This window comes from Metopolophium dirhodum, chromosome 4, assembly GCF_019925205.1.
Source record: "Metopolophium dirhodum isolate CAU chromosome 4, ASM1992520v1, whole genome shotgun sequence".
Classification (NCBI taxonomy): domain Eukaryota; kingdom Metazoa; phylum Arthropoda; class Insecta; order Hemiptera; family Aphididae; genus Metopolophium; species Metopolophium dirhodum.
The window spans coordinates 17,478,957-17,492,380 of NC_083563.1; the positions used below are offsets into that span (position 1 = coordinate 17,478,957).

At 28.1% G+C, this 13,424-nt stretch overlaps 1 protein-coding gene across 1 annotated transcript; it reads right to left on the bottom strand.

The window, feature by feature from the left end:
* Positions 1-1,602: 1,602 nt before the first annotated feature.
* LOC132942687 (uncharacterized) lies at positions 1,603-1,977 on the bottom strand. Its single transcript, XM_061011291.1, has one exon. It carries the CDS (start codon positions 1,975-1,977, stop codon positions 1,603-1,605), a length of 375 nt encoding a protein of 124 aa, XP_060867274.1.
* Between the last annotated feature and the right edge of the window lie 11,447 nt (positions 1,978-13,424).

Consider the following 13,424-nt stretch of genomic DNA (forward strand, 5'->3'; position numbering starts at 1 on the left):
TATAAAAAATTAATTAATTTTAGGTACACAAAAAACTAAAATCGATTTTGTTGAATTGTTTTTCCTTAATTTTTCTTTTGTTTTTCAATAAAATTATAAAAAAAAATACACATCATTGTAAAAGTCAATACTTTCATCTCTCTGCTCAGAATCTAAAATTAATTAAAATAAAAAATAATAAGTCATAATTACGTTAAGGAATTTAGGACAACGTAAGAACTGAATAAAAAAAAATATACGAATAATATGATTTTTTATAATCCAATACTATAAATACAAAAATCATTAAATGTATAAAATTATAATATAATATAAAATATTTAGGAGTAACATAATACTTATTAAAATATTGTTTTGTATTGTAAGAAAGAGTTATAAATTATTTAAACTAAAAATTCAGTTAATTTGTATTTTGTTTAAAAAAAAAATGTATTTAAACATAATTATATTAAATATAATGTATTATACACTGAAATTTGCAATATAAATTGTATATTGTTATTTGTTAATATAAAACAATGCAATTATTGAACTGCATTTAGAATAAAAATAATTTTTTTACTTGGTTGGTGGCGCAGGAGAGGTAACACAGGAAATTATATAATAATTTGTTAACATTATTTTAACAATATTTTTCAATGTAGGTACTATAAACAAATTATAATTATTTTTAGATGCCTAATTCATCAAACGCATGGGAATTAATAGCAAATGACTATAATGAATTATGGCATTTTCCGCAATGTGTAGGTGCTATTGACGGTAAACACATCGTAATGCAAGCACCTTTTAATAGTGGCACGGAATATTTTAATTACAAGGGGACATTTAGTGTTGTACTACTTGCTGCAGTGGACGCACATTATTGTTTTATTTTTGCAAGTGTTGGGTGCCAAGGTAGGATATCAGATGGAGGTGTATTTAATAATTCCATCTTGGCAAAAAAAATTTACGATGAATCTTTAAACCTACCATCGCCAAAAGCACTTCCAGGACAAAAAGAAAAATCTCCATATGTTTTGTTTTTGTATGCGATGATGCTTTTCCATTGAAGGAAAATTTAATGAAACCTTCTCCCGGGACTCATTTACGAGGTTCACCACAACGAGCTTTTAATTATCGTTTATCAAGGGCACTACGTGTCGTTGAAAATACTTTTGGCATAATGGCTTCAGTTTTTCGAGTCTTAAGGAAACCGTTACTACAACCAGAAAAAATAAATACAATTGTTTTAGCGTGTGTCCATTTGCATAATTTTTTAAGACGGAGTGAGTCGTCAAAAAATGTATATAGTCCACCAGATATTTTTGACTATGAAGATTTAGAAAACCGAACTTTAAAAAAAGAAACTTGGAGGAGTGATTCGTCGGAAACCACGTCATTTTTACCATTGAAGAAATGTGGACGAAAATCAGCAGCAGCTGTACACGAAACTCGTGAACGATTTGCTCATTATTTTGCAACTACAGGGCGTGTTTATTGGCAAGATGAATTTGAATAAGTTGTATTTAATTACCTACCTACTTCTATGCTTAATTTTTATTAACTATTTACTATTAATTATTAACCAATAAAAACTACCAATTATTTGTTTTAAAAAAATTATTCAAATAATGTTGTTATTACCTGTGCATCATAAGTGTCTCTAGTATTTTTTGGTTTATTTCTATCTGACAAAAAACTTAATGGCTTGTACAAATACCACGCACTTGTGTAATTATCATCGGTTCCAGCGCCAGATTTTTTATTTTTTACTTTATGTTGTTCCCTACGAAATTGGGACTGTAAAGTTTTCCATTTTTTGTCAACTTCTTGCTGTGAAACACCCAAGATGTTGGCCATTTCATTGATTGAATCTGTCCTTTGGATTCGATTTCTGTATAGTATGTTTTGTGGATTCCAAATATTATCACTTTGCTGTACTAAATCAATAAGTTTCAAAATTTGGTCTTGATTCCAGTCTTTTTCGGTAGACATTTTAAACTAATAGATTATCTGATTATAACACAACACGGCGGTCACACAGTGGTGAAATACGAGTTACGACTGAATTGGTTATTAAATGCACCCAAACACAAAATAAACATTATAAACATAGATTTATTATTAAAATAATTTAAAGGATCATTCTTCAGTTTTGGATTTCCCTGTGTAAATAAAATATTTGAGAGTGGCATGGTATTGGGCTAAATTAAAATATAATGTATAATTATACAATATTATTCTCTACTGCAGCAATAATATAAATATTTACTAAATAGTTAAAGTTTGAATGTACAAGTACAATACGTAAAAAAAATACGTACTATTTGAAATTTTGTACTTATAGTTTATACCTACCTACCCAATTAATTCAATATAATTGCCAATTGGATAGGCAGTGATATACTTCTAAACAAGTGTATGATGGTATATTATTGTTTTTGATAAACATTAAATAATAATAACTACCGTTATAAGTTATAGTTTCATACAAATAATTTTTTATTATTATTATTATTATTATTATAAAAGTTTTTCTGACTTAAATCATCTTAACTTAATTATGTCTTATGTTTTATGTATGAATGTGGTGCGTATGTGTGTATTTGTGTGAGTGTGTGCTTAAAAGAAAACTAATAATAAAAGGTAACACGTTTCAAGTAAATAATTAGTTGCTGTATAATTCACGATATCAATAATAATGTAACTATATTAGAATCACAGCAACACAATAATATAGTTTAAAAAAAGGTATAATATTAATAATTAATGGGTGGTCCTTACGACCAAGATAAAATATAATATTTATACGGCCCTTCTGGCACGATAATAATTAATATGACAAAAATATAATGATAAAATAACTCACTATATAATGAAAATAAGGTTTCACACACACACAAGATAAAAAAATATAATAAAAGTAATAATTTTGGCGATTCGCGCCTTGACAACGATATAATAATAATTTTACGTGGCCCTCTTGGCCCAACAAATATGTATTAATACTACGCGACACACACTATATTAATAATATGTCGCAACAATAATAAAGGCGGCGATTAGCGCCGAACGAAATAATATAATACTACGCCGCGACGATCAGCGCACGCGGCTATAAAAACAATTATAATATTAATAAGCGCACCGTACACAGATCAAAAAAATACAATAATAATTTACGTGGCGATTTGCGCCAACATAAACAATCTTATACTGGCAATTCGTGCCGACAAAAAAACTATAAGTTAATTTATAAAACGGCGATTTGCGCACAATGGGTGTTTCGATTACACTATGAAAAACCGTACTGACGCATTTGAGGCGGCCTATGTGACCGATACCGCGTCACGGCCTAATCTACATATTATATTATAATATCTAGAACAATATAAAAATAAAAATAAACAATACTCAGGTGTGCGTGCGAGTGTGTGTGTGAGCCGGTCGGTGGAGGGATATATGGCGATACAGTGGCGACAATTAACAATTAAAATTAAAGTATTTTCTGGCGTCGACACCTACTTAATATACTATTAAAAAATAATACAATATATAGAAAGGTACATTATAGACAATTATTACATTTCGGTAATTACAATTTACAATTAAGTAGAAATAATATGTTCACATTTTATTTCCACGTAAACGGTTTTATTTGTTTTTAGTGCAAAAAATATTACAGTACCTTTGTCGAACAGTCGGGCAAGCTGGATTATATTTCCGCCGGCGCCGCAAAACGGGTCTACAGCCACTTTCACCCGGTCACACTTTTCTGCCATATAGGCACTGCAGAGTGTCTCCGGAAAGCTCTCTATAAAACCAAACATACGATTATAATATATATCTTTTTTATTTTTAACATGATATGATACATATATAATATATAAATGTTTTTTTTTACATACCCTCGTCCATCAGAATACCTTGGTCGAACTTCGAAAATAAGGCATGTCTCTTTTTCCAATATTAATATGTGCTTAAGTCTATGGGCAATATAAAAAAACATTATTCAATTTCGAATTATACCTATGAGTAAATGCACGTACGTGGTGTCCGCGCGGCTGACGGCTTTACGACGCCGCAGATCGGCATTTAAATAAATTATATTGTGGGAATACACATTCAAACTTCAAACTAAAATCTCCAAAATCTTAAACGGAAAAAAATATTCAAAATATTTAGTTCATTAAAGAATGATCATTCATAGAGCACCAGCTGGTTATCAATATTCAAGTCAATACAAAATATTCAACTAAAGTTAAATAAATAACGAAAAAAATTGAAGGACGGTGTTGGCGCCCCCAGGCAAATGCATTTTATAAAAAAAAAAAAAATTTAAATATATTATAGTGTGGGAATACACATTCAAACTTCAAACTAAAATCTCCAAAATCTTAAACAGAAAAAACTATTCAAAATAATTAGTTCATTAAAGAAGGATTATTCAAAGGGTACCAGATTGTCAATGATTAAAAAATTTGTCTACAATGAAAATCATAAAAAAAAATTGAAGGGAGGTGTTGGCGCCCGCAGGCAAATGCATTTTATAAAAAAAAAAAATTTAAATAAATTATAGTGTGGGAATACACATTCAAACTTCAAACTAAAATTTCCAAAATCTTAAACAGAAAAAACAATTTAAAATATTTATTTCATTGAAGAAGAATTATTCAGAGGGTACCAGATTGTCAATGTTTAAAAAATTTGGGTAGAAATGAAATCATAAAAAAAAATTGAAGGGAGGTGTTGGCGCCCGCATGCAAATGCATTTTAGAAAACAAAAAAAAAATGTGGAAAAAATTTTACTGTAGGAATACACATTACAAAGTTCAAACTAAAATGCCCAGAAACTTAAACAGAAAAAAGTATTCAAAATAATTATAAGTAGTTCATTACAGAAGGATTATTCACAAGGCACAAGATTATCAATGTTCAAGTCAAAACAAATAATTTAACTACAGTTATATAACTAAAAAAAAAAAGGTGGATAAGTGGATGTCGCTCTGCTGTACAGTAGGTTACAAGTGGGTCACTGTAATGGATGGTGTTAAATTTGAATTCAGTGATATAATATCATTGTATAAGAAAAACGATTCTGAGCGAAAACGGTCAGTCAGCCTATGATATTACCAAGTATATTTGATGATATTATTGTGAATAAAGTAATTTATATATAACCTATTTACGTGGAGCCTTGTTTTAAATTTTAAATCCTTAGCCATAAAAGTTAAACATTTTATACATTTTTAACCACAAAATAATTAATAAATTATAAATTTGATAAATGTTGTCAAAATTTGAACTTTAAATGCTTATAAAAAAAAATTGTGCCTATGTATTTTTAATATTTTTCAACTGCTATTAGAACGATATATCAGGAGCCTTATATTAAATTTTCACGCTTTTTTACCCAACAAATAAAAATTTATTGTTATTTATAGAAAAAAAAACTAAAAAAATTGAAAACTGACAATGTCCGTAAACAGCTCAAAAAGAGTCAAAATATTTTCAACATTTTATGGTGTATAGAAAATGCTAATATGAACATTCAGTGAAATTTTCAAGTATCTACAGTCATTTGTTTTTTAATTACAATAAAATAAGAAAATTGTTACATGAGAAATCGAGTAAATATCAAATGTTGTAAAAATATAAATTTCAGACGCTCATAAAAATTTAATTTAAGTTTCTTCTAGACATTTTTTTTTTGATAAAGGTAGACAAACTTATGAGTAATCTTATATTACATTTTCAAATCTTAGATTTAAAAAGAAAAATTTTTATGAATTTCAACTCAAAATAATTTGCTATTTTTCGTGATTTTTCCGTATTTTGTCAAAATTTGAACTTTAAATGCTTATAATTAAAAACTGTGACTTAGGATTTTTAATTTTTTTCATCTGCCTTTGAAACAATAACCTAGGAGCCTTCTATTAAATTTTCAAGCTTTTTTACTCAACAGATAAAATTTTATTGATATTTATAGAAAAAAAAACTAAAAAAATTGAAAACTGACAATGGCCGTAAACAGCTCAAAAAGAGTCAAAATATTTTGTAAATTTTATGGTGTATAGAAAATGCTAATATAAACATTCAGTCAAAATTTCATGTCCCTACGGTCATTTGTTTTAGAGTTACACCAAAAACCAAAATCGATTTTCTCGAAAACAGATTTTGCATAAAAATTCCCGTTTTTCCTTAATTTTTCTTTTGTTTTTCACGTCGCTTGTGAAAACTACTGGGAAATTTTTACTTTTGACCCCCCAAAGTACCAACTAGGTTCACTTTCCTATCAGAAAAGTTACTATTGAAGAAAATCCAAGCACTTTTACTGTCCTAAAAGGTGATGACAGACACAAAAATAAAAAAAAAAATAAAAAAATAAAAAAAAAAACACACATCATTGTAGAATCAATACATTCATCGCTTCGCTCAGAATCTAAAATTGAAGGGAGGTGTTGGCGCCCGCAGGCAAATGCTTTTTCGAAAAAAAAAAAAATTTAAATAAATTATAGTGTGGGAATACACATTCAAACTTCAAACAAAAATCTCTAAAATCTTAAACAGAAAAAACTATTCAAAATAGTTAGTTCATTAAAGAAGGATTATTCAAAGGGTACCAGATTGTCAATGATTAAAAAATTTGTCTACAATGAAATTCATAAAAAAAAATTGAAGGGAGGTGTTGGCGCCCGCAGACAAATGCATTTTAGAAAACAAAAAAAAAATGTGGAAAAAATTTTATTGTAGGAATACACATTACAAAGTTCAAACTAAAATGCCCAGAAACTTAAACAGAAAAAAGTATTCAAAATAATTATAAGTAGTTCATTACTGAAGGATTATTCACAAGTCACAAGATTATCAATGTTCAAGTCAAAACAAATAATTTAACTACAGTTATATAACTAAAAAAAAAAATTGAAAGGAGGTGTTGGCGCCCGCAGGGAAATGCATTATATATAAAAAAAAAAAATTTAAATAAATTATAGTGTGGGAATACACATTCAAACTTCAAACTAAAATCTCCAAAATCTTAAACAGAAAAAACTATTCAAAATAATTAGTTCGTTAAAGAAGGATTATTCAGAGGGTACCAGATTGTCAATGTTTAAAAAATTTGGGTAGAAATGAAATCATAAAAAAATATTGAAGGGAGGTGTTGGCGCCCGCAGGAAATCCATTTTAGAAAACAAAAAAAAAATTTAAATAAATTATAGTGTGGGAATACACATTCAAACTTCAAACTAAAATCTCCAAAATCTTAAACAGAAAAAACTATTTAAAATAATTAGTTAATTAAAGAAGGATTATTCAAAGGGTACCAGATTGTCAATGATTAAAAAATTTGTCTACAATGAAAATCATAAAAAAAAATTGAAGGGAGGCGTTGGCACCCGCAGACAAATGCATTTTAGAAAACAAAAAAAAATGTGGAAAAAATTTTACTGTAGGAACTAAATTCAAACTTCAAACTAAAATGCCCAGAAACATAAACAGAATAACTATTCAAAATAATTAGTTCATTAAAGAATGATAAAACAGAGCTATAGGGCATCAGGTTACAAATGTTGACAAAATATTCGACAACAGTTTAGAAAATTTGGCTAGAAATGAAATCGTAAAAAAAAATTGAAGGGAGGTGATGGCGCCTGCAGGCAAATGCATTTTAGAAAACAAAAAAAAATTTAAATAAATTATATTGTGGGAATACACATTAAAAACTTTTAACTTAAATTTCCAAAATCTTAAACAGAAAAAACTATTTAAAATATTTATTTCATTGAAGAAGAATTATTCAGAGGGTACCAGATTGTCAATGTTTAAAAAATTTGGCTAGAAATGTAATCATAAAAAAAAAATAGAAGGGAGGTGTTGGCGCCCGCAGGCAAATGCATTTTTGAAATAAAAAAAAAAATGTGGAAAAAATTTTACATTAGGAATACCATATTACAAAGTACAAGCTATAATAACCAGAATCTTAAACAGAAAAACTATTCAAAATGATAAGCTCACTAAAGAATTATAAAACAGATCTAGGGTATGAGGTTATCAATGTTTAAAAAATTCGCCAACAGTTAAGAAAATTTCGAAAAAATTGGAGCAGGGTTCCTGCAGGCGCCAGGGAAAATGCATTTTAGAAAACAAAAAAAAAATGTGGAAATATTTTATTGTAGGAATACACATTACAAAGTTCAAACTAAAATGCCCAGAAACTTAAACAGAAAAAAGTATTCAAAATAATTATAAGTAGTTCATTACAGGAGGATTATTCACAAGTCACAAGATTATCAATGTTCAAGTCAAAACAAATAATTTAACTACAGTTATATAACTAAAAAAAAAAATTGAAGGGAGGTGTTGGCGCCCGCAGACAAATGCATTTTAGAAAACAAAAAAAAAATGTGGAAAAAATTTTATTGTAGGAATACACATTACAAAGTTCAAACTAAAATGCCCAGAAACTTAAACAGAAAATGGTATTCAAAATAATTATAAGTAGTTCATTACAGGAGGATTATTCACAAGTCACAAGATTATCAATGTTCAAGTCAAAACAAATAATTTAACTACAGTTATATAACTAAAAAAAAAAATTGAAAGGAGGTGTTGGCGCCCGCAGGGAAATGCATTACATACAAAAAAAAAAAATTTTAATAAATTATAGTGTGGGAATACACATTCAAACTTCAAACTAAAATCTCCAAAATCTTAAACAAAAAAAACTATTCAAAATAATTAGTTCGTTAAAGAAGGATTATTCAGAGGGTACCAGATTGTCAATGTTTAAAAAATTTGGGTAGAAATGAAATCATAAAAAAATATTGAAGGGAGGTGTTGGCGCCCGCAGGAAATCCATTTTATAAAACAAAAAAAAAATTTAAATAAATTATAGTGTGGGAATACACATTCAAACTTCAAACTAAAATCTCCAAAATCTTAAACAGAAAAAACTATTTAAAATAATTAGTTAATTAAAGAAGGATTATTCAAAGGGTACCAGATTGTCAATGATTAAAAAATTTGTCTACAATGAAAATCATAAAAAAAAATTGAAGGGAGGTGTTGGCACCCGCAGACAAATGCATTTTAGAAAACAAAAAAAAATGTGGAAAAAATTTTACTGTAGGAACTAAATTCAAACTTCAAACTAAAATGCCCAGAAACATAAACAGAATAACTATTCAAAATAATTAGTTCATTAAAGAATGATAAAACAGAGCTATAGGGCATCAGGTTACAAATGTTGACAAAATATTCGACAACAGTTTAGAAAATTTGGCTAGAAATGAAATCATAAAAAAAAATTGAAGGGAGGTGTTGGCGCCCGCAGGCAAATGCATTTTATAAAAAAAAAAAACAATTTAAATAAATTATAGTGTGGGAATACACATTCAAACTTCAAACTAAAATCTCCAAAATCTTAAACAGAAAAAACTATTCAAAATAATTAGTTCATTAAAGAAGGATTATTCAAAGGGTACCAGATTGTCAATGTTTAAAAAATTTGGCTAGAAATGTAATCATAAAAAAAAAATAGAAGGGAGGTGTTGGCGCCCGCAGGCAAATGCATTTTTGAAATAAAAAAAAAAATGTGGAAAAAATTTTACATTAGGAATACCATATTACAAAGTACAAGCTATAATAACCAGAATCTTAAACAGAAAAACTATTCAAAATGATAAGCTCACTAAAGAATTATAAAACAGATCTAGGGTATGAGGTTATCAATGTTTAAAAAATTCGCCAACAGTTAAGAAAATTTCGAAAAAATTGGAGCAGGGTTCCTGCAGGCGCCAGGGAAAATGCATTTTAGAAAACAAAAAAAAAATGTGGAAATATTTTACTGTAGGAATACACATTACAAAGTTCAAACTAAAATGCCCAGAAACTTAAACAGAAAAAAGTTTTCAAAATAATTATAAGTAGTTCATTACAGAAGGATTATTCACAAGGCACAAGATTATCAATGTTCAAGTCAAAACAAATAATTTAACTACAGTTATATAACTAAAAAAAAAAATTGAAGGGAGGTGTTGGCGCCCGCAGGCAAATGCTTTTTCGAAAAAAAAAAAATTTAAATAAATTATAGTGTGGGAATACACATTCAAATTCAAACTAAAATCTCCAAAATCTTAAACAGAAAAAACTATTCAAAATAGTTAGTTCATTAAAGAAGGATTATTCAAAGGGTACCAGATTGTCAATGATTAAAAAATTTGTCTACAATGAAAATCATAAAAAAAAATTGAAGGGAGGTGTTGGCGCCCGCAGACAAATGCATTTTAGAAAACAAAAAAAAAATGTGGAAAAAATTTTATTGTAGGAATACACATTACAAAGTTCAAACTAAAATGCCCAGAAACTTAAACAGAAAAAAGTATTCAAAATAATTATAAGTAGTTCATTACTGAAGGATTATTCACAAGTCACAAGATTATCAATGTTCAAGTCAAAACAAATAATTTAACTACAGTTATATAACTAAAAAAAAAAATTGAAAGGAGGTGTTGGCGCCCGCAGGGAAATGCATTATATATAAAAAAAAAAAATTTAAATAAATTATAGTGTGGGAATACACATTCAAACTTCAAACTAAAATCTCCAAAATCTTAAACAGAAAAAACTATTCAAAATAATTAGTTCGTTAAAGAAGGATTATTCAGAGGGTACCAGATTGTCAATGTTTAAAAAATTTGGGTAGAAATGAAATCATAAAAAAATATTGAAGGGAGGTGTTGGCGCCCGCAGGCAAATAGATTTTAAAAAACAAAAAAGAAATTTGGAAAAAAGTTTACAGTAGCAACACATAACGAAGTTCAAACTAAAATGTCCCGAAACATAAACAGAAAAAACTATTTAAAATATTTAGTTCATTAAAGAATGATTATTCATGGGGCACCAGATTGACAATGTTTAAAAAAATTGGCTAGAGTTAAAATCATAAAAAAAAAAATTGAAGGGAGGTGTTGGCACCCGCAGGCAAATAGATTTTAGAAAACAAAAAAAAAATTTGGAAAAAAATTTAGAAAAAACTATTCAAAGTATTAAGTTCATAAAAGAATGATTATTCATGGGGCACCAAGTTATCAATTTTCAAGTCAATACAAAATATTCAACTAGAGTTACAGTACTAAAAAAAAAAATTGAAGGGAGGGGTTGGCGCCCGCAGGCAAATAGATTTTAGAAAACAAAAAAAAAATTTGGAAAAAAATTTAGAAAAAACTATTCAAAATATTAATTTCATAAAAGAATGATTATTCATGGGGCACCAAGATATGAATTTTCAAGTGAATACAAAATATTCAACTAGAGTTACAGTACAAAAAAAAAAAAATTGAAGGAAGGTGTTGGCGCCCGCAGGCAAATTGATTTTAGAAAACTTAAAAAAAATTTGGAAAAAAGTTTACAGTAGAAACACACATAACGAAGTTCAAACTAAAATGTCCCGAAACATAAACAGAAAAAACTATTCAAAATATTTAGTTATTTAAAGAACTCATGGGGCACCAAGTTATCAATTTTCAAGTCAATACAAAATATTCAACTAGTTACAGTTCTAAAAAAAAAAATTGAAGGGAGGGGTTGGCGCCCGCAGGCAAATAGATTTTAAAAAACAAAAAAAAAATTTGGAAAAAACTATTCAAAATATTAAGTTCATAAAAGAATTATTCATGGGGCACCAAGTTATCAATTTTCAAGTCAATACAAAATATTCAACTAGAGTTACAGTACTAAAAAAAAAAATTGAAGGGAGGGGTAGGCGCCCGCAGGCAAATAGATTTTAAAAAACAAAAAAAAAATTTGGAAAAAAATTTAGAAAAAACTATTCAAAGTATTAAGTTCATAAAAGAATGATTATTCATGGGGCACCAAGGTATGAATTTTCAAGTCAATACAAAATATTTAACTAGTTACAGTACTAAAAAAAAAAATTGAAGGGAGGTGTTGGCGCCGCAGGCAAATTGATTTTAGAAAATAAAAAAGAAATTTGGAAAAAAGTTTACAGTAGCAACACATAACGAAGTTCAAACTAAAATGTCCCGAAACATAAACAGAAAAAACTATTTAAAATATTTAGTTCATTAAAGAATGATTATTCATGGGGCACCAGATTGACAATGTTTAAAAAAATTGGCTAGAGTTAAAATCATAAAAAAAAAAATTGAAGGGAGGTGTTGGCGCCCGCAGGCAAATAGATTTTAGAAAACAAAAAAAAAATTTGGAAAAAAATTTAGAAAAAACTATTCAAAGTATTAAGTTCATAAAAGAATGATTATTCATGGGGCACCAAGTTATCAATTTTCAAGTCAATACAAAATATTCAACTAGAGTTATAGTACTAAAAAAAAAAAATTGAAGGGAGGGGTTGGCGCCCGCAGGCAAATAGATTTTAGAAAACAAAAAAAAAATTTGGAAAAAAATTTAGAAAAAACTATTCAAAATATTAATTTCATAAAAGAATGATTATTCATGGGGCACCAAGATATGAATTTTCAAAGAATACGAAATATTCAACTAGAGTTACAGTACTAAAAAAAAAAAATTGAAGGGAGGTGTTGGCGCCCGCAGGCAAATTGATTTTAGAAAACAAAAAAGAAATTTGGAAAAAAGTTTACAGTAGCAACACACATAACGAAGTTCAAACTAAAATGTCCCGAAACGCAAACAGAAAAAACTATTTAAAATATTTAGTTCATTAAAGAATGATTATTCAGGGGGCACCAAGTTATCAATTTTTAAGTCAATTCAAAATATTCAACTAGAGTTACAGTACTAAAAAAAAAAATTGAAGGGAAGTGTTGGCGCCTGCAGGCAAATAGATTTTAGAAAACAAAAAAAAATTTGGAAAAAATTTGACAGTATGAATACACATTACAAAGTTCAAACTAAAATGTCCCGAAACTTAAACAGAAGAAACTATCAAAATATTTAGTTCATTAAAGAATGATTTTTCATGGGGCTCTAAGTTATCAATTTTCAAGTCAATACAAAATATTCAACTAGAGTTACTCTACTAAAAAAAAAATTGAAGGGAGGTGTTGGCACCCGCAGGCAAATTGATTTTAGAAAACAAAAAAGAAATTTGGAAAAAAGTTTACAGTAGCAACACACATAACGAAGTTCAAACTAAAATGTCCCGAAACATAAACAGAAAAAACTATTCAAAATATTTAGTTCATTAAAGAATTCATGGGGCACCAAGTTATCAATTTTCAAGTCAATACAAAATATTCAACTAGAGTTACAGTACTAAAAACAAAAATTGAGGGGAGGGGTAGGCGCCCGCAGGCAAATAGATTTTAAAAAACAAAAAAAAAATTTGGAAAAAATTTAGAAAAAACTATTCAAAATATTAAATTCATAAAAGAATGATTATTCATGGGGCACCAAGATATGAATTTTCAAAGAATACGAAATATTCAACTAGAGTTACA